The sequence below is a fragment of the Tyto alba genome, unplaced genomic scaffold (assembly GCF_018691265.1).
Source record: "Tyto alba isolate M040663 unplaced genomic scaffold, T.alba_DEE_v4.0 Super-Scaffold_26, whole genome shotgun sequence".
NCBI classification, from domain to species: Eukaryota; Metazoa; Chordata; class Aves; order Strigiformes; family Tytonidae; genus Tyto; species Tyto alba.
The window spans coordinates 19017303-19040612 of record NW_024881300.1 but is presented as its reverse complement, the minus strand read 5'-3'; the positions used below and the strand labels follow the sequence as shown (position 1 = coordinate 19040612).

General features: G+C 34.6%; 1 protein-coding gene across 2 annotated transcripts in view; it reads right to left on the bottom strand.

Annotated features, from left to right (window-relative positions):
• Positions 1–23310, bottom strand: part of CDH13 (cadherin 13) — a 517510-nt gene that overhangs the window by 274293 nt on the left and 219907 nt on the right. For both annotated transcript variants that reach the window (XM_032990683.2, XM_032990682.2), the window contains exon 5: positions 1797–1949. In XM_032990683.2, coding sequence (XP_032846574.2) covers positions 1797–1949 — 153 coding nt within the window. The remainder of the gene's footprint in view (positions 1–1796; positions 1950–23310) is intronic.

Genomic DNA, 23310 nt, shown 5'->3' with positions numbered 1-23310 from the left:
ATTATATACTTGATAGTATGATGGCTTGCAAAGAACTTGTATTTTTTCATGGAGATCTATTCTTTACTTGTTTGCCCTTTGTTTTGAACTTTTTTTTTCAGGACATCAATACTGGGCAGGTGGGATCTCAAACAAAAACAGAAAACAAAAACACTGTTGAGAGAAATTTAACGGTCTTTCATGTAATTCATCTTCCAGAATACCAGAAAATCAAGGAGAAAATCCTGCTGCCTTCCTGACACCATGATACATCTTTATTGGAAAACAATGGGCTGGATTCAAAGACAGACTAATCAAGTTGAGGGTTCTCCTGCAGAACTTTTCAACTACATTTTGCACAACAGGATGCCAGTGAGCATGCTGAGCGGAGTGCTATATAACAGGTTAGAAAGCACTACAGCCTATTAGGATATACATTCACATTGCTCTGGATAATCTACTACACTGAGCTATTTGTGTCTAACCTGCACTGCTTCAAAAAGGCTCCTCTAGGGAAGTTTTTTTTTGTCTTAAATTAAGTGTATACTTTGCCAGATCAGATAGGAGGGCCATTTGTGGTTTGATGCATTAGGTTGAAAAGACTACTATGATTTTCCAGCAAGAAAATATTCAGGGTTAATACTGAACGCATTAAGGTGGAAAGCCACTGATTAAATAAGAAACAGCTGGTAAATTAAGACAAGGAACAGTGTTAAAAAGAGAAAGTGCAATGTTTTTCTTTTAAGAAGGACATCAGTAACTACCATAAATCCTATGCGAGTGGTTAACATACATTTCACTGTAGACCCAGATGAGAAATAGATGTTTAAGTGCTGAAAACCAACATATGGTAAATTTTACCAGTGCTGTTTGAGCAAGTGTGACTAGTCATCTAACTGGCAAACTCCTCCAGAGGCGGAGAGGAACAGCACTGAAAGTACAAGGATTGATTACTACACAGCAGAATACAGAACAAAGAGGTCAGGGATGGCAGTCAGACCCATCCCCAGAGCCTGTGCCCCACTCGGGCTGGAGCACTGCACACTCCCTGCTGCGGGAGGGTACGGACGCCAGCCCCCCGTGCTGTGGTAGAAGTGGCAACATGCAAATGTAGGAACCATGTAGCGTTTTGAATTCTGCTCACAAAGTAGCCAAACACAATTTATCTGACAACACTTTTCAAAAGCTAGATAGAAAACATTAATTGGTAGATCCTCTATTTATACTATGCATTTCAGGACATTGTGATGCGGTTACTCTGCACATTTTGGAGATTATTTGTTCTAATTTCAGTGGGGAGAAACACAGCATTTATTGAGAAGGAATGTTTAGTAAAACCTTTGTAAGAGACATATATCTAACAGATATATCTACTAAAATTTTCATATTAAAAGAATCTTTATTAAAAGATATCTATTACTAAAAATGGAGTTGAATAGTATACTCCATTGACATCTTGACGATAAAAAAGAAAGAGTATAAGCATGTAGTACCTCAGTGGCAACTGCCTGAAAAGATCTCCTTTTGTCCAAACATAATTTTGTGTTCACAAATCAAATGCATACACAATGTTCAGACAGTAATTCTACCAAAGATAAATGACAGAAATTACATGCAGAAAGCACAGTAGTTTCGATTGAATGTAAAAATAAACACATCTACTATTTCCAAAGGACAAACACTTCTCTTGGAAATTTTATAGGACAGTAGCCTCAATTTAGTCTTCAATAACTTCAGCCCTTTCAAAACCAAATACACATTCAAAAAATACATATTATCAACACAGAGACAGAGATCATATTGCTATGAGTACTCACCTCATAATTGGCAATTGCTTCTCTATCAAGGGCTCGGGTCACAGACACGTCCCCACTGATCTCATTGATTCTAAAAATTCCTTTTGGGTCTTGATCTACTCCCTTACCAGAGAGTCGAAACTTTGCTCCCTCTGCCCTTTCACTGCTGATGACCTGCATGGCAGAAAACAAAAAGTTACAGGCCATATTACAAAACCTTTGAAAATAGTTCTTAAATTACATATGCCATTTTGATCTTTTACCTAATGTCATGGTATATTCCTTGTCAATGATATAGAACTATAAAATAAGGTTCATGGTAATATGTAACTATAAAATATGGCTTCAATCATTCAGAAAACTGTTCAATTCTTGTGTTAAACCCTGGAAAAGCTACTCATGTCCTTAGCCAGTTCCTGTCTTATCTTTTCTGTCTTCTAGCTCACTACTTAAAGTTTCTGTTACTCCATTGCTACTGTATTCACTCTATGTCTAGAATTTGACATTTTATTTAATTCTATTTCTTTTTTCAGTTAAATTGATAAAACAGCTACAAACTTACAAAAAAAACAAAAAAAAACAAAAAAAAAGAAAGAAAAGAGACACATTCCATTGAGTGGCATAAAGCATACCTATTTCACAAGAACCCTTACAATACCAGATAGCCATCACACATTATTTTCCAATTAGTCAGTCCCTTTTTATTAGCCATTGTAAAGTTATTACAAAATAGACTGCTTTCAGGCTGTTTTTTACCTCCTTTCCCAGGACTTTAACCAAGGGAAAAAAATCCTCATGAAAATATCTGAGTATCCTGCCCAGAACTCTGCTTAGTCACACAGTTGGAATTCCTCCACTTTCCAAATTTATATATATATTTATATATATACAAACATGAGTGTGTATGGAAACTCCTTGTTACTATCACTACCTTATTTCCCCATAAGAAAAAAAAAAAAAAAATCAATTTCAAGGCTGTCTCACATTTGTGACAGTAGCATATGTAAATTTGCAGAACTACACAATGTTTGTTATAAGATACATGCTTTGAAAATTTGTATTTGTACACCAGAATCTAGAAGGATTATAAATTAATCTTGCCCTTTAAGGCTGACAATCTTGCCAAGCCATTACTTCCCTCTGCTGTTTCGTGTTCTTTTGTCTTTAGCAATTTTATATCCTTAGTATTTCTGCAAAAACATTAAGTCAAATATTTATATGGTGGTCTGAATTACAGCTCAGGAAGAGGAAGGGAAAAAGTGGCCTTAGAAATCTGGATCTGCTCCCATTTTGAGATAATAAATATGTAGTGTCTTTAATAATGTCCCTGAGGAAACACGTGTTTGTTGCCCTACTGATGTGGGTTCAACTACGCTGGTTTGCAGATTACTGGGCAGTGAGATTTTGACTAAACTCCATAATCATTATTCCTTTATTTTAATTGAGAACAAATTGCCACAAGATATGAAATAGGAAATCCACATTTTCAGAGATAAAGTTTCAATTCTCAAATCCTTTGGGGAAGGGATAAATTTAAAAGTAAAAACCTGTTTCAACTTTTTTTTATTCCTATTTCCAAATCAGAAACACTAATGGATAAAGTTTTCTTCTCATGTATTTCTGAGTATGTCACGCTAAAACACAGAGGCAGACAACACTGCAGGTGACAAAAGGGCAAAGTATCATTGTAACTTCAGGTTTTGTGATAAAACTGAAACTTAATGGTTCTTACTGAAAAGTTACCTGCTGTTCAATTTAAGTTTTGACTAATCTCTGGTATTTTTCACATCAAGCGTAAAAATATCTGTTTTTCTTAACATAAAGTTATGCTTATGATTTTGCAATGTCATGTTCGTTGCTCACCTTTTTAGGGAAAAGATTAATCGATCGTGTTCTGCCCTGATTTCTGAGACTTAATACAAAACAAGTGCACCTTCCCATCTAATACAAGAACAGTTGTTTGAAAGGCCTGAAGTCAGCCGCAGGCCACCACAAAAATCTAATTCAGAGATTTCTACACAACTGCCTTTTCCACCATAGCCATCAAACATTTCTTAACTGTGAAAAAGATCTGAGATGTACTATTGGCCCAATGCTCCACTTGTAACATGCCACAGAAAGAAAGCAAAACAAATCATGGGTTCTGCAAGGGAATTTATCAGAAAAATTCCAGATAACCGTATGCAGATTTTTCTCCACGCTAGATAGAAAGGTAGGAATGTAATAATAGTAATAGTAATAAAGGTCCCTAAAAAACATGACTGGAGGGAAAATTTCCTCTCAACTTCAAATCTGGCAAAGATCTTAACCTTGAGTTTGATGGCAAGACATCCCAATGTGGTCCCAGAAAGATTCATAGAGCTACACATCCCATATCTTATCCCCACTTCAGCTGTAAACCATTCTTCAGCATATAATGTACAGGACCAACAGAGTTACCAGACAGCAGAGTTTCTTCTAAATGAATGGTTGTGTCCATTCAACTTTTTTAAAGCTTCAGGAAGCAGTCACATTGACAGTGACAGTATGTGCTGACCCTTCTCCTATCTACTTACCCATCTGTGCACCTCATTATTGCACAGCAACTTATGCCTGAAACAGTAATAAGCAGCCCAGGTTAGAGATGCTCCATGTACCACTGCATTGGTTGTTCAAGAGCAAGGGTGGTCGCATAAAAAGTAATTTTCAGAAGTGATTCTTTAAAATGTTTAATTAGCCACAAGATGGAGCTACATACTCCTCGGAATGTAAGGAAGAACATTAACATCTCCTAATTAAGATGCTTATATAATGGCTGCATAGTTCAAAGAAAGTGCATTTCCCAGTTCACACTAAGCTCAGTACAATGAAAAGTTTAATAAAAATCAGGCTTAATTTGCCATATGGTTTGGTGCTTCAACAAGAACAAGGAAGAAAGAACAGGAGGATTGTCTGACATCTCCTCTGGCAAGACTGCTATTCTGAATACTGTCATAAACACAGCACTGTTCGTATGAAAATTTCCTAGCTTACAATGTATTTACACAATGATGCTTTCCCAGTTTACTGGCTGAGAAAAAATAAGGCCAGATTATTTCTGCTGGAAAGTTTACTTCGGGATGTCATTTTTACGTTTCTAAAATACATAAATTACTTTCCCACAGTTACTGCTACCTGAAGCCAAGACAAAAACACTTATTTCCATAATTTGTTCATGACTTTAGGAACTTCAGTGCAGGTTCTAATGTTGAAATGTCTGCACCATATGACAGTGGCTATGTGTTGCAGATAAAGGCTCTTCATTCTCAGGAAACAGTCCCGTTAAGGTAGCACAGACCTAAGCACCCACCTACTGAGAGTATGGATAAGGCAGGCATACTTCACCTGTCCTCCCAATTTCTACCTATTTCATTTTTAATTGTTCTGATCTCATGATTCAAGAGGGCCTTGACATTGCATGGGCAGATGGCATAGTCAAAATAGATGCCAGCTGAGCATCCCACAATAATACAGACCCTTGAAGGCTATTTCCTCACTCAGGACAGAAAAGACAGTATTAGATGTAAATTTAGACATTACTTCCCCACATCTGATAACACTTTCCCATGTCAGGGGAACACTGGAGAATAAATGCATTGAAAACTGAAGAGATCCATGCTAGCCTTTCAGGACTACATATCTAGCACCTAAGACAAATTAGTATTCTTTTTTTTTTTCTTTTCCAAAAAGGCAGCAACTGTACAATTCTAACTACTTTTCAACTAAAAGATGCTTTCAAGAAAACAGAATGTTACTTAGCTGACAGGATCTGCTTTTTGCTGAACCATGGCCAAAACATATTTACCAAATGCTATTTTTCAGCTGACATTATGTATCCCTTCCAGCTAAACTCATTTCAGCAATGTGATTCCCCTGTTGTTACGGGTTTATCGCAAAAGTAAATCAGAGTGTTCTCAAGAGAAGAGAAATAGAAGTACAAAAAAACACACTATCCCCAGAGAGATACTTTACAGTTCTGCAACCCCAGCAAATCTGTCTTTAACAGCATCATACTAGTTTACCAGTTTAATTCTTTAAAAAGTGTTTTCCTCAACCACTTCCATAATTTCTTAGTTCTTGACTACGTCAGAATTAGAGGTACATCATATTGGTTTCACTTTTTAACTGATAAACAAATTCCACCCACCAACAGAAATATTTGGTTCATACCCCAGTACTGTTCATTTCAGAGCATTACATTGTCTTTCTCACGTGCTTTTATTTTTTGTAAGGAGGTTTGTTTTTGGTGTTTCCCCCCTCCCCTCGCCTCCTAGGAAGCAAATTTATCCATGGAATATTTAGAGGTGAACTGTTTTTAACTTTATTCACTGTGCTCTGCAAGAGCAGAACAATGGTTTGGACCCATTGTTTAGATATCATATAAATATGTAAAAAATCACCTCCTGTCCTGACATACTGACAATCACTCTTTACAGCCAGAAGCTCCATCTGATCTGTACTGACTCAATCTTTCAACTAAAACAAATGCAAAATATTCCCATCATTGCTCAAAAGCACTAACCAACAGAAACTGCTTCATTACTATAAACTAAACACATAAAAACTGTGGTTAGAAAGCAATTTATATAATTTGCAGAGTTTAATAATTTATTAAATCTGTTGGTTCTCAGTAACTCTATCTTCATTAACTAAATACTAGATAAACTAGTTAAACATGGGAACCAAATTCTGCTCTTTGACAAGGGAGACACATTGGTCAAAAATGACCTTTGCTTTCTGTCTGACTATGACTTTCTTCAGAATTCATCCACTATATGTGTGATAACCAAGAACGTCCAGGCAATTTATTCACATAAGTAATAGTAACAGGAATCATAAAGCTTCTCTAATTGACTATGGCCTTTGTTCATGGTAATTAGGGATAAAACCAACACACTATATATGACTACATATTTTAAGAAGCACATTTTCCTTGTTCATAAATATAGTAAGCATTGCTATTAGATTCATTATATTATCAACTAAAACACATCTGGACAAATGCACATTCAGTATGTTATGCAAAACACAAGCTAAGTTAAAATAGACAAGTATGAACAATATTTGCGAAATTCAAGTAAGCAACAAAACTTGAGCAATTAAAGATGCTTATGCAATAGAATAACACAGGCAATATCACAGTCCTAAATTTCAGAACATTTACAGATGAGTTTTCAATCTCCAGTCTATGCATGAGGCAAGATTTTCAAAGCTGTATAAATCTAGATCATGTGGTTTCAATGCAAAGCTTAAACCAGCCAGTCAATCAATCACTTAAATTCTAATATTTGTACTTGCAATGGAACACAGCACTCCAGAAACCACAAGCATAGAATGAAAAGGGAAATGCAACCAGCAATGGGCATATACAATGCTGACCCAACCTCCTATGACAGCCTGGGTAAAGGAACACAAAGTCAAGGTGAACAGTTTGCTTTCTGGTGGAACCAAAGCTGAGGAAAACTGCATTGAGTACAGCAGACATCGCTTCTCTGTCATCAACTACAAATATTTTGCTTGATGCTGTTGACAGTCCCAAGAAAATCTACATAATTCCCAAAGAAAGGTGTATATAAACATCAGACTTGGTTTAACCCAGCAAAGAAAGATATATTTCAGTTTTTTTAAACTTTAAAAATCCATTTAATATGTCAGATTCACAAGACTCAGTTTTAACAGGGTGAAACACATGACTGGAAAGTGCCTGAATATTGCACTTTAATGTATGCATTAAATACTCAGTGGCCGCTGAGTAAAATTACTATTACAAGATGAGCCGTTACTTCTTATTTGCATTCTTTTGCATTGGTTCTTTTAAAATTCTTACGAATTACAGAAAAAACCTCCTCCAACAGGAATGCATGTATTATTACAACAGTGCACTTGTAAACTTAAGCCTTTTTAATAACCATATAAAATTTTTGAAGTATTGAGTACTTGGTGTACTAATATCTTGAATATGGAAACTTTTATACCGACTGTCAGAGAAGTAATATGGGAATAAAAAAATAAATAAATCAGGAGTTGAAATTAAATGAATTATGAAAATGAAAAAATCATACACCAATATTCCCAAGAGGGTTTGTTTTAGCATCTTAACTATGAGCTTTGTCATGGAAAACATTTTAGGAAGTGTCAAATTTATGAACAGTATTGTGAGAATTAAAGCACATAGTCTTAGCATATTTCTGATGCATGCTTGCAACACTGATTAGGGGCTGCAAATGGTACAAATGTTCCATGCCTGAAGCAATCCAAACACTCTCATCAGGTATCATATTCAGAACTTTACGAACATGAAGGAAATAGAACTTGTATGACTTGAAATGGAGACAGCATATTTAAGTATTTTGTTAGTCTGGGGCTCTGATTCCTACAGAAGATACTGTACCAGCTGTTATTTCCTTACACCAGTGCAAATATAGTGTTTTATCAACTACAATTAAAACAACCTTAAATCTGAATTTTGCCAAGGTTAATAAATTCCACACAGACAAATATTTTAACAAAATACCTTAATGTATGAAAATGACACAATATATTAAAAACCAGTGACGTTACTTCACCACCAGTGCTCATTTTTCAAGGTCATTTTAGAATAATCAACACAAATAGGACATTTGATATGCAACCAAAAAATCTTTTCAACATAATGGCTTTTTATCATAATTATACATACATTTTTATAAAATTCAGATCAGCTTTGTAATAAGATGCACAGGTGTCCAAATGAAACAAAATTAATTTATGCATATGGAAGCCCTGTGCACTGGTGGATCCCTTCAGTCTGAGGTTCATTATCATAGCTGTACACAGATACAACAATTCTCCTTGAAGAATCAGTTGCAGCACTGGGGCCTGCAGGCTTCATCTACGAATGCACCAAATTTGAGTATTTAACCAATATAAATACCTAACAGAGAGCATTTGCTCATAGATCGAAGTAATTCAATGAACACATCAAGGTGTGCATTATCTTTTGTACTAGGTAATCCTTCAGCTTCCTTTTACTCTTAATTTACAAAGAGCAAGTAGATTCATTACAAATAATTTTTACTTCCCCTTTTCCTAAGTAATACTCGATTTCACACATGTATCTTCAAATTCTGGATTCAGTACACAGCAATTTCCTCCCAGTGAGAGTACAAAATTTATAAACACAGTTTTTCCTAATCTCAAAGCAAAAATGACATAGAAGTATTACTTGTCACAGAAGGCTTGGATACTTCACTGGCTGATTTGGTTTTTCAGTTAGCCCTTTAGTTACCATATTTTAATTGCTGCTTAATTTACTAACTTGCAACAAACCCTGTTAGTTGAAGAAATTTGAGAACCACTGTCTTTTGAGTGACAGGAAGACAGACTAGCTAAAAAGTTATGGATAGTTGTTAGGAAAAATTTTACTGTGATTGATAATATTAAATAAAGAACAACTCAAAAAATGTCCTTAAAAAAAAAAAAAAAAAGGAGATTTATTTGGATTTATAGAGGTACTTTATTGCAAACTTATCACTGATCTAAAAAGGCAGAAATGCAGAGAAAACATCACAACATTTAATGGTTTCTAATTGCAGAAATTCAGGACATAGGACAGAACACATAATCTGTGATCACTACACATGTAGATAAATGTACAGTAAGTGGGACAAAAGAGAACAGAGCTAATTTACAGTATACATTTTTCCAGGTATTTCACAGTACTATCTATTCCAAATAAGATCAAAGTCTTAATTTATTACTCAAGGCCAGTTTCGTAGCATCCAAGAAAGCATAAGACACTCTGATCTAGCACCAGACTGGAAGCAACACAGCAGCATCTTGGCTGCACTTTGCCCAGGCTAAAATAATCTGCTGATAAGGTCTAGAGAAGTCTGCCCTGGGTAGTCTGGGGAATATAAAAAACCTAGTCTCTTCCTCTCCCTGCAGCTACAATTACTGACCATGGGATTTAGCTACAAATGTTATCTTTAGATCCATGCATGAAGTGAAGAAAGAAATCAAGATCTGGATTAAGTGGGAACTTCCAGCAGGGTAGAGTAATTGCAGTTGCAGAATAAGACATTGAAGTTACAGAACCAACCTGAGGAACTGAAGAGGAGTAGTAAAGCGAGAAAAATGAAGCTGATGGGAATGATTCACCTAAAAGCACTTCTGAAAATTAAGATTCAGTTTAATTTGAAGAAATTTATTGGAAGATTGTGTCTAATTTTATTTTTGCTTTAACAAGCAACCTGCCAAGTCTTGACTTTTGAAAATATTTTGCAGTTAAAATGAACCTAGAGGAATAAGTACTCTACCGAAATTATTTAAAAATTTTAATTGAAGTTATTAAAAAAGAAATATCATGATGAAGGACATTTTTTAAAATTTGGTTCCATTACATGACGTCAGTGTGATACTTCTGGATACTTTAAGAACCTGCTTAGCACCCAATTCCCATTTGTACCAAACAACCCACAGATCTAATTATAGATTTTCCTCAGTCACTAGTTCCCTAGGAAACAAATCCATGGCTCATGTCTTGTGCATGGAAGGTCATAGTAGGAAGATAAATATTTCTCTGTGTATAGAAACTTATCTAGAGGTCACAGGTCCACATCTCGGCAGATGTTGGTGCTTCTGTGTCAAGGACAGATGGCAGCTGTATTTGATGGCTATCTTGGATATTTAAAACTTTAAACATCTTAATCTGATGAAGCACTTAATAATTCTATGAGTAACAATACCCTATGATGCTTTATGCTGTAAAGAAAGGATTTTAATTTTCATTCTCTAAACTCATTTCAGTTTTTAACAATGGTTCCACCTCACTTTTCATCTTAAATGATTAACCATCAGAAGTCAATTCAAAATAGCTGTAAGTAACTACAACTTACTAGAAATGATAGGCAGAAATTTAATTTAATGAATGGTAAATATAATTTGTGTTTTCTGATATTGACCCTTAAAGTTAACAATGTCATCACAAACCAGATCAACAAATTTACTTACGTACATGTAACTGCAACAGCCTTAGGAAAAAATGGTATAGTTACTCCTGATTTCATTCTAATTCATTGCTGTAAAAGGAAACAAAATATGTTTCATGGGAAACTCAACTATATGGGAATACATAACTTGAACAGGGCTGAATTAGAATGAATTCAAGGGTGGCAGAGGAAAGCTTTGTCAGATTTGTCCTCATTTGTAACACAAAACCACTATTCAGCTCTATCCTGACCCATCTACAGTGACAGTTTAAAAGGTATGTAATTAGGCAATCCTACTTACACTTAGTGTAATATTCAGTCTGACTTGAGATAAAATCAAGGATTTAAACTAAATCAGAGTGTCTTTAATCTGTGGAAAGTGAGAAGGAAGCCTACATTGTCAGCACATCTCAAGGAATATGCAGCTACTCTTGACAACTGACCCCAAAACCCTACCCCAAGTCTTGTTCCACTTGCCTCTGTGAAAAGGCAACCACCCAGATCCAAGACCACAACTAAAATATCACAAACCTGGACTGCTTTCCTCCCTAGATCACTGGATGGGTACATAAATGGATGTAAAAATACCCGATTCTCAGAAATGTTTTTGGCTCCCTACTCTGTCCTGTTAAATTTACATTCTTTTCCCATGTGATTTAAAACAAAAAAAAAAAATCCCTCCATCTTTTTTCCATCTTTTGAAGATACTACCAATTGTGTTACATTACCTTTGTTAGTGATAATGTCACCAACAAAGCATGATTAAACATGCCTTCAGTCTTCTATTATGATCTTTTCAATAAATATTTTCTTTCTATTCTTCCTTCTTTTCCTCCATTTTCCCCAAAGATAATGGTTCAAGATCAGCAGTACATTTCACGCATATTATCGATGTACAGTTAAAAAGCTACCACTAACTTGGATTCACTTTCCTACTTTAAAGAGGTCAGTTTTTAACCTTACTGAATGCTTGACTCTTGATAGAATTAGAAATGTAATGTACCAGAGTACAGGTTCCATTGCACAAACATCTGCACAGAGTTGCAGTTAGTGACAGAGTTACATTAGTCTCTTAGGAAGCTTTCAGATGACTACATAATTGCAATACAGTCTTATACATACATCACTTCATGGAATCATACTGAGGAATTATGGAATCAATCAAGATGAAATTAGTTGAAAAGAACACACAATTTCCAAACTAGTCACTGTCAAAATGCAGAACTTAAACTTTGGATTTAAACTCCTAAAAGCTGAAAGATCTCTGCAGTAATGGAATAATTAAGCTTCAGTAATACAAATGGTACACTGTTGTCCAGCATGTCAGTTATTGGGTTTTAGGTATATTAGTACTGACTTCAAGAAGTCAGAATTAATTTCACCTAAATTTAACATTCATTCACTGTGCTGCAAAGCTGCACAATGACATTTTCGGTTAATAACAACACTTGAAAACAGACTTTCAAGACAAGACTGCATTTACCAAACCTCTACTAAAAGGAACCCTTAACAAAAGTGGAAGTATAAGGTTCTGTAATAACTTAAAAAAAAAAAAAAAAAAAAAGAGAGAGAAAGTAAACATACATTGTGAAAAGCTGCCTAACAGGAAGCCAGAAGGGCAACTCTAGCCTGGGCATCAGGTGCCCAGAAAAAACTACTGTATCTAAGTAACCTGTCCTACCATCACAGGTCTGCACTTTCCCAAATCTGTTAAGATTGAAACGAAAATGCTAGTAAGACTGAATGAGATTGAAAAAATTACAACTCTGAAATAATGGTGAAAAAATAAGCATTGTTTATAAGCCTGAACTCTTGTATAGCGGCATCCAATATCCCATTCAAATTCTTCAGTGCTGAACTTTCTACTGCCTTCTTGAGAATTTTGAGTTATCATAGGACACAAAACCATTAGTACACACCACTCAGCTTTATCAAACATCTCGGAAGTAATTTCGTCAATGGTTAGAAAATTTGTTTTAAAAATCAGACATAACAGGAGCTATTTTTGCTGCATTTACAGACATACAAGAAAACAGTAAGTCCTAAACCTGTAAAAGGAATATCAACATTCAAAAAACAAATACTCATGAACACTCTTGAAGGTTATTTTCTCACCTCTAACTTTTCCTTTATCTACTTCGTACTTCTACAGTACATTCCGAAGTTAGTTTCAGCCAATATTTTCAATTCAACATTGTAGGACACACTGTGAACATCCTCAACTCCAAGTCTATTAGAGTCAAGAGAACATCTCCCATAAATTCTGTTTATTCAGGCCCCCATTGTTTAGGTTGTGTTTGGATATCTAACACAAAAAGTGGCAGCAGATTGTGATAATGTTATATACTCAAAAGAAAGTTATAACTGCACCTTGATAAATTTAACTGATCCCAATTTGAAGCAAAAGCAGTCTATCATGACTAAATGATAGAATTAATTACTTTTTAAAAACCTAAAAATAGGTAATTTAAAAAATATTACATTAAGGTATTATACGAGTAGAAAAACTATTCATAGTAACATTGGAAAGAGCTGTACATATTTAAAAACTAGAAATCAGGTATCTACCAGACTGACTTTTGCTTGGTTTGTGTAAAGCCAGTAACCAGTTCATAAAGTAGAATCATTACTCAAGTAGATAGAAAAATTGAAGAGTCGATCTCTGATCCTAATATTTTCACTGGAGGCTTTGTCATTTATTCCATGGCAGTTTTATTTTTACCTAACAGTCTTCAATACAACTATGCTGTATTTCAAGATACATGCTAAACATATAGTAATTTAAGGTGCTTGTACAGCCCTCAAAATTGGAACATCTGTTTTTTCCAAGGCACTTGACAAAAATATCAAAGGTCTCTAGAGTGTCCTTTTAAAACCTACTGTTAAATTTGTAAAAACCAACAAATGGATCAAGTATAATCACAAATTGCTGGCAGCTATCATGAAATCAATATTGTTCTTTTTACAGGTGCCCACCAAGAACTTACTTTATCTCCACGTATACACTGTAAAAAGATCTTCAGCTGTTCATAGCTTTTATAAGGGCTCTTTCCAACAGAATCATAGATAATATTATTCATGTTTATTTGCATTAAGATGCCTCAATATACCTAATTCTGAACTTGCAAAACTATTTAATTTGATTTTGTATCAACACCAATTACCCAAACTTAATTTACACAGAGGATAGTCACTCTAGGTTAGCATGATAATTCATTCAAAAATTATAATTTCCTTCTTTGAAAAACTAGAAGCCGGGACATAAAATTTAACTATGCATAACGTCTAAATACTCTGACTCAGCAAGCCAAAAGTTGTCTTTGTTCCAAGTGAGTATGTCTTTGTTTAAGTCTTTTCTCCTATTGATGCAGATATTTATATAAATATGTATGCATAAACATATGCACGTGTGTACAAAAATTGGCATCTATATATTAAGATAACGTTTAATGTATGCACATGGGAACATAAATTTGCTTTCAGAAGTTTCACTTCAGTCTACACTAGTCATCAAGAGAAATAACATATAACCAAAGGCTTGCAAGTAACAAGTCAAATCCATGCTCAGCATTTGCAATTACTGATATTAATCCCTACTTCAGTTCACTATGTTAGACCAAACTGCCTATCTAAACTTGCATTACTGCTGGAACAAATGCTTTACTAAGGAAGTAAAGCACAAAGCAGTAATAATGTACACCTGTCTATAAAGAGCTTTTGCACTGTGGAAAAAGGCCACACTTCTAACAGAAAGTACAGGTGCTATTAACAATCCTTTTAATGTAGTGAGATCTTGTACAATGACAGTACTTGTCAAGTATTTTCTTAAGTATCCCATTTCCCACTGATTTCCCCTACTGGCAAACAAACATCAACACAATTTAATGACTCATTTAGAAAAAGAATTCCATACATTTCAAAAAATCTACTACAAAAATCATCTACAGCCTTAAGGTCATTTCAAGGATATTGGAAAGAACTGCACAACTGCTTGCTTTTAGCTCTAACAGACAACTCTGAGATGATAAAGAAGATTTATTTATATCTCTTTGAGAATAAATAACAAATAATCCACAGAAGCAGACACAGAATGTTAACTTTGTTGAGTGTTTAATTACATTGTATTTGAAATTTTATGTAATCTCTTTGATTAAGAAGTCTTATGCAGGAATTTATCCAAATCAGTATGTTGTTGACCAACACAAGCAAAAAATGCCTTTAAGTCAGATGACATGGATTCTTTAAAATATTTTCTTGATTTTCAAAGTGCATTGATAAAGATATTTCCCTCAACTTCTATTATGTCATAAATAAAACTATTATATAATAATATGAGGCTATAATTCTCAGCATTGACTACTTTTGCAAGACTCCAACAATTATATATTCCATATCATAATCCATTAATGTAACCATTTTCTTTCAGGCTCCTATCACTAGCTATTAACAATTAAAAGTTTAGCATTCAAGAACCCATATAATATAAAGAACAGTAATTCTGTTCCTGAAGTTGAATAAAATTTACTTTTTAGAGGAACAAACTGGAGGGTAATTACACACAAGGTCCTATAATAAAAGGTTTGATTTTGCTTAATGTTTGCCTGAAGCCAAGAAAGAATTGTGGGCAATAGAAATACATTGAATCTTTTTTTTTTTTTTTTTTAAAGGCAACAGTACATTTTATAAGCTCACTAGTTAGTATCAGCCTGTGAATTTATCAATTATCAATATATAAATCTTAATTAGAGTTATTATACAATTAAAACATAACTTTTTTTTTTTTTCCAAAAGAAACAAACAACATATTTCCAGGCTTTCTAATCCACTTGTGACTAAATACAACATTTTTTCCCTAACTCTAGCAGCATTATCTTTTCTAACTCTGGAAAAATGGTTGATTTCCAGTCACATACAACTGCTTACCATAACATTGTTCAATGTCAAAAAATACAGCTTAAAGATAATGGTAAGATTTTTGTGAAAGTTTAAACTGTTAAATTATTAAACTGCTACATACATAAGTTTGGTGGATAATGGCTATGCATTCTATATCTTGCAGAATGTAAATGTAGCTATTAGTGTGGGAAAAAAATCAGTTTAACACTTCAGTTGAGATGGAAGAAAAAAAGAATAAAGACATTCAAGAAACAAAAGTCTTCACACTCAGCAAAGCAGAGCCAAAAAAAAAAAAAAAAAAAGTATGGAATATTTGTATAATGTATTCTAAAGGTGAGAAAGAAATTCACTCTCCTGTAGCAACGAGGTCTTGCTCCTAGATGAGTTTAGGAGTCAAGGAGGTTCTGTCGCATCCATCAGAACAAGCTAAAGCAATTTTAAGCCTATCTTAAGAAAACCTGGTCGAACCTGTTTAGTGGAGATGAATCTGATACAGCCTGGCTCTGCTACGCTGAGAGACACATCAGGATCCAGCAGAAAAAGCTACATTGAGCCGAGCGCTGGTGGCGCCTGGCGCAAGCGGCCCTCGGAGACTGATTCACAGGAGGAGTTACACGGGTGTCAGAGCAGGCTCTGCACGGCTCCGATCCCCACGCATGGCTTTCTGCTTCCCATTGGTCAGAAGCATGAAGCTGAAGGCTGAGTCTGGAAGATGCTCCACTCTGAGTAAACTGGGTTTTTGGTGGTTCCCTTAAGTCATTGGTAGCAGGGTTTTTATCCTATTATGCTTAACAGGCATGTAATCTGTCCTACAACGATGGAATTAAAATAGAAATCAAATAGAAACATAGGTCTCCAGTGCCATTTTAAACTGACAAAATATAAATATCCAACCAGTACCTGCCCCACTTGTACTGTGCAGAGAAAGGATTCAGCTATATTGTGGAATTACTGCAAGTAGCCATAACTATTCTGCGCCTTGGTTTTATACCCTGTTTAAAACATCACTAATACTGAAGCCTTGGATTTACAGTCATAACGAGGCACTGGCTCACTGCTAATACAGAGAAAACAGAACACACACCTAGAAAGGAAAACGTAATTTAATTTCACAGCTGTTTCCACTTCATAATGATACTAACTGACATTATTAAGTGATAATCTATAATCACCTGTGGCTATATTTGACTTCAATCACATAGGTGTAAATTCAAAATATACCTAGTTTTCATAGACATTTCTTCAACTCAGTGTTAACAAATAACATCTTATATAGGTCCAGATTTATGTGATACAGAACTAATGAAAGAGTTAATCTCTACTTCTCATGTAATTAATTGCTGTCTCCTTCTATTTAACTACAGTTATAGAATGACTAAAACATCTAATGATAACAAATATAAAGTATGTTACTTATAACGGTGCACCTGTTTTAACCTTACTATATATTGATATAGTAACATTCATATTGCACTTTCAGGCAAAAAGGACTGGATGTATCTAGAACATTAGTGAGCCTCGTATGAAAATAGAATCAAAATATTTGGAGATCCTCTGTATAATACTCTGACACATATAATGATTAAGGCACAAGAGCACACCCATCTCAAAGAATTTGGCAATATACTTAAAATATATGTAGTTTTCGCTACTGATTTAAGGAAAATCTAGGTCTGAAACTGTAGGAAAAATTAATGAGGTAAAACAAACCTTTAGATTAATGAAGCAAGTTAACTTCCCCAGGATAAAATTTCATTGTTTAATTTTACTGAAAATTAAGGCTACATGCATATGATCACAATCTCAAGTAAAAATAAGAAAATATTTAATGGCATTAGTAACTATTTATTTTTTGGAAATTATTCAACAACATATCATGGAGTTAGAAAAATAATTTAACAAGGTCTACTAATTTTATTAATAACAAAAATAACCTTAATATGTATGTTTCTATGACTACACTTATTATGTCTAGAATACAGAAAGATCTTAAAACAGTCCCATGATTACCAGAGAAGATGAAGAGCAAAGACAGTTTTGAAATTGATATTTAGAAAGAACAGTCAAGTCTTTTCAATTAAAAATCATTCATTTCAATTTCAGCCAAATAAATCAATAGGCAAGAAAACAGATCTCTCGTCAATTAGCGCTATTCTCTAGATCTATCACTTTGGCACATCTTAAGAAATTTACAACTGACGACACAGCATATGAGCCTAAATTTACAGAACAGTACAACAATATAAACATGATTCTATGTTCAAAAATTTAAACTTACAAAGCCCCTGAATTTATACAGTTAAGACTAGGGATATACTTGCATTACAACCATAGGTCTGAGGAGTGATCTGTCATCCAATTGCACTGTTGTCTTTTTACAGTTTTGGTATTTCACTCCTAAACAAAGGAGTCATAAGGGTCTTGTAGCACAACATGTCTATCTACCACACACTAACAAAAACAATGCTGGTGTACAATGGTATTTATTGCATGTCAGACGTGCTGTACACTTAAATCCTGTTATCTGTCACAGCATTATATTTTACTGAAATCTAGACATTACAGTTTTCTCACTCATAACACAGAGCATCTCCTTGACTCTCAGTTCCTTGAATAATAGGAAATACATATATCTAGAAAGTAAATATTAGAAAATTTAGTTGATAAATTTAGCCCTTCGCCAGTGCCTTTTACAGAAAGAAGTAGAACTGAAGCCTTAAATCACCCAATTAAAAAGCCCAACTTCAAATGACCCTAGCCTCCAGGGACAACTTCTGCATGGTTAATAAATTAGGACAATTTTACCTGAAAACAGTATATATGTCAGCCCAGCATCACAGGTGTGAATAACAGTAAGGAACCAAATTAAATTGCAGTAACGCTTTAAAAAACAAGACAGCACTTTTCTCCAAAAGAAGTCACACTAAAGACAATGGATTTCTTTCTGAGCAATTCTAGGAACTACACAATATTCAGGAGCATCCAGAACTTCTCCCTGAGAAGGAGTTGCACTCAGTGCAAGACAGAGTAACTCCTATTGACCACTGTATTTTTCTACCTATTTCAATAGTCAGACATTACAATATTTCCTTTTACATTGCAGGAGAGCTCCGGGTGCCCGCATGCTCATAAATGTCAGAAGAAATAACTGTTTAACTCCACTTTCTAACAGTGGATTATACACCATCATGCTGAAGGAAATGAGGCACCTATATACCTCTGAAAATATGGGCCTTAGTAACTTAAATCTCACTGCTTTCAGAAATAGCTTTTTATTTCTAACATTGCCTACATGCTTTTGAAATGCAGAATGACTCTATAAATAATAAAGCAATATTTGAATACAAATAATGAGTCAGATACTCCTTACCCTTTCTCTCTACTTTCCAGATACATTTGCATGATATAAGTTGTATTTAGAAGAACAAAAGCTTAAAGTTGAGATGGTTTGTGGTAATACAGAACTGCAAAGGAAGTATTTGTGCCGTCACCCTGAGATCTTTTTGCAGTTTGTTACTTTTGCAAAGAGCTGTAAAAATAACATGCAATTCAAAGATGAACCATGTACAGCGAATTACACAAGGATGGTTGCGCGCCAGTGCCAGGATACATCTGCCCCTATATTCTGCCTGCAATGGTGATTGATACGGTCCTGTACCAGCATCAGAGCCCAAACCACCAGGTATAATAACAAGAAGTATACCCTTTACTTTTGGCCTCTACAACTTGTGACAGTGTTTAGAGTATTACAAAGCTTGACAAAAATAATTTCTTTTTTTTTTCTTTCAATCCACCACATGGTACTCCGTAGAAGTTTTTTAGTTCTTCAGTAGGAAAAAGTGTAGATAGTTGTTCCCTGTGTTTCCTCCATGCAATCAACAATTTTCTAGAGGACTATCATATCCACCCTTAGTTGTTTCTTTTCCAACATGCCGAGCCCTAATCTGTTTAAACTCTCAGTTTCTTACCTCTGATTATCTACATTGCCCTTCTCAGAAGCTTCTCTAAGTCTAATGCATCATTTTTAAGGTTGCATGACAAGAACACAAAATCCAACTTTCTTTTTGTCATTTGATAAAGGATTGAGTTGACTTTTTCAAAAACCAATCCACAATGGTTCCAGAAGTGCTCCAGAATTTTATATATGATTAATCTACAGCTATCAACAAAATCAATCATTCAGTACTGTTAAATCCTTCTGCAACAGTACCATCTTTTAATTACTTGTCACTCTCTCAAATCACTCAGATGATCTGCAGACTCTGTCACCTCACTGTCTCTTCTTTATTTTTTTTTTTTATTGTGTTAAACATCACGAATCATTGTATAGATCCTTGAAAATATCCATTGGTAAAACCTTCTCTATGAAAATCTTTTTTCCATACTGATGTTGCAATCTTTTTTAGCCAAAAGAAGGCATTCCTTATTAGTAGAGAAATCCAAGTATGGTTTATTGATTGGATTAACTACACCTTTGACTTCTCCATAGATCTTAATACATTTATGAGATATGACTTGCCCTCAGAGAGCCATGTTGATTATTCACTTCATGATCATCCAAAAGTTCATCTATTCCAGTGACTGTTACAGCTCGGCTTTGAGTGATTTACCTAGTGCGGGAGTGGGATTCCATGGGCTCCAGTTCCTAATGCATTTTAAGGCTTCCTAGGGTCCTTTTTAAAAAGGATGGGCAGTATATGGCACCCACATTGCAGTGCAAGTGAAGTCAATGCTTGTGAGTAGTTACATGCCTCAGGAGTTCAACAATTCCCTGTTTGAGCTCTCTTCAAATTTGGACTTTGTTATTTTGTAATACTAATTTTTCTGGTTTTCTCTGCACCCATTTCTTTTGACACCTCAGTTTAACATGGTCCTTCAGACTCCTGTCCCCCTCATTCACTGAGAACATCTGTAGTGTGACAGAACCAGCCTTTGCAGGGAACATGCTAATTGCCAAAATATTTTTAAAACTTTCACTGGTAGTTTATAGTTCAGTCTTCCATTTCTATGGGACTTGAACTTTTTAAGGGTGGTTGGGAATTTGAAAAACCCTCCCTCTTATAATCTTTCTGAATCTCCAGTGGAAGTAAAACAGTTTAACTGTCAGCTATTTGTTTGTCACACAGATTTACAAAACCCACAATCTCCTGACAGTAAATTCATGACTGAAACCAATGGCAGATGCTGCTTCTAAGTTATTTGCAATAAGATAATTTCCCTAGCTCTTCAACACAATAATTTCTTACTTTGAAAGCTACTGCATAAGAGTCCACATGGTTCATTACACAAGCAGCAGGGAGTCCCTCCTTGAGAGAATGAAGGACAAAAAATGGCAACCTATCTGTATTTTGCCTCTAGTCCTAGATTTAAAAGCTGATGGGAAAATTTCAGGCTAATTCTAAAAATGTAATTAACTCTAGCAGTCTAATAAGAATTTTAGAAAATTTGTCTTTTCAAAATCATGTGAAGAAAAAATTAGTTTTTGCTCTTACCTCTGCTGTAAGTAAATATTTCACTAGAATGCATTGTACCTATCTTCATCTGCTATAAATTATATACATATGTGTGTACACATAAGTTATGATCAATAAACATGTGCTTAATTTGTTCCCAGAATTAAAAAGCTGTTCAGGATAGGAAAGTTTTCAGCATAAGAAAATGTGGTCAAAGCTTATTTTCTTGTAAACAAGAAAAAGAACTAAAGGACACGTTCAGCAGCTAGCATGTTCAGAGCCCACAGTAGCTGAATGTGAACTACATCTGTATCTCTTTATCGGAAGAGTTTGAAATCACCAATCTGTGTGGAATTTTGGAGGAAAAAATACAATCAATTTCCTACTACTTACAAAGAGCATCCTTCATCAGTCATCCCCTAAAGGAAATAATGCGCTTGCTTTTTAAGAGCTCTCATTAACAGATAATGATACTTTTTTTTTCCAAAGTGTTATTGACTGTATCATGATTGTGTTAATTTTTTTTTTTTAAAGATAATTTATTAAATAACAACTACTTTAAGATTCTCACTAGAAAATAAATTAATAAAATTCAGTAATGGTACTATGTTACTTTTTTTTTTTTTTAAATCCATGTATAATAGATTCTATTAATTCAAATTAATTTTCATGTTCCAGTGACCCTTAGCAAATTCAGATTAGAAAGCCCAATGGCACAGTAATAATGGATGAAGTTGATTTATTATGTTTTCCTATTTACACAATTTCTGCATGCTCTGTATTGTTCATTAATTTTTATTGGTGATAAAATTCATATAGAACCTTGTAAGTTTTTCCCTTATATAATTAGTGAATTCCCCACTGCAGACACTGCTCTTTGAATATGCCTGATTTAACTATTTTTCCAACCCTACATGGAACAATAGCTTCTTCAGTAACATTTAAGGGCTTGTTTATCAAGTAGAAAAGAATCTGTCAAGGAAAGGCTGTTATGCTAAACACCTGCTTCTTTAGTCTGGTCTCCTAAAAAAAATAGCATTTAAGTGATTATGCTGTCTGACCCATTTAAGCCTACTGGCTAGTTTCAACCAAATGTGACAAAAAAAAAAAAATCCAAGATAGAAAGTTCCTAGAAGTTCCATGAAAGTTATAGCAATGTAAAGCAAAAAGATCTACTAACACCTGCAGAGACAGAAAGGTAGGAAGAGTTTCCATTTTTCACGTGTATATTCATTGCCCAGTCAGTCTATCTGTAGCTCCAGGACGTGCTCTCTCTTATCCCAGTTTGAAATGCCAGAAAGTAGAAAATAACACCAGCAGTGCTGAGGGTACTGTGGGATGATTTAGGGTCATTGTGCTTGAGGTGTTATCACAGATAAGAGGACCTGGGTTTGTTGCAGAAAAGTAATATTTGTAGGAAACCAGCCTTCATCGCTTCAACTGCTCATGAAGATACTTGTAATATGTTGTAAATCAGGTTTGAACATGATTCTGTTAAATTAATACAGCTCTTGAATTCAAGTTGTAGCCACACTCAGCTAACCCATACTTCCTTTTTTTTTTTTTTTTTAATTCTAGTAAGTAAAAAAACATATCAAGACACATGTTATTGGATTATAGGGATCACAATTTCTGGACTTTATTATTATACAGATTTCTACTATGAAAATTCATTCTCATCTCCAGCAAGCTCAACTGAAAAACGTAAGCTTAATAGTTTCGTCCACGCACTGTAAAAATGAAAAGAAAATACTTGTGAAGCAGTGCAAAAATACTTATGATATTGAAAAAAAAAGAGAAAAATTTGAACCTTGATGAAAATCCTTTTTTCCAAATGTACTTTAAAATTTTTACCAATACGCTTAGTGAAATAGAGTATAACCCGATATGTATATGATCAGGTTTGTTCATGCTTCCTTCAAGCAACCTGTTTTCCCCCTGCAATCTTCCAAGACAGCTGGCCTGATCAAAAGTCCTCTCCCACTTTGATGGGAGAATTTCTGTTAACATCAGTATGCTTAAGGTCAGACACCATTGTACGATTTTACAGTAAAATGCTTCAGTATGTGCTTAACAAACAGACTGCCACTCCATAGAAGTGATGAATGATGAGGACAAGCTTATAAAGACTGTTACATCTCAGCTTAAACTGCAACTCAAGCTAAGTAAAATTGCTAAACTAATGTGCTAGCAAAATTG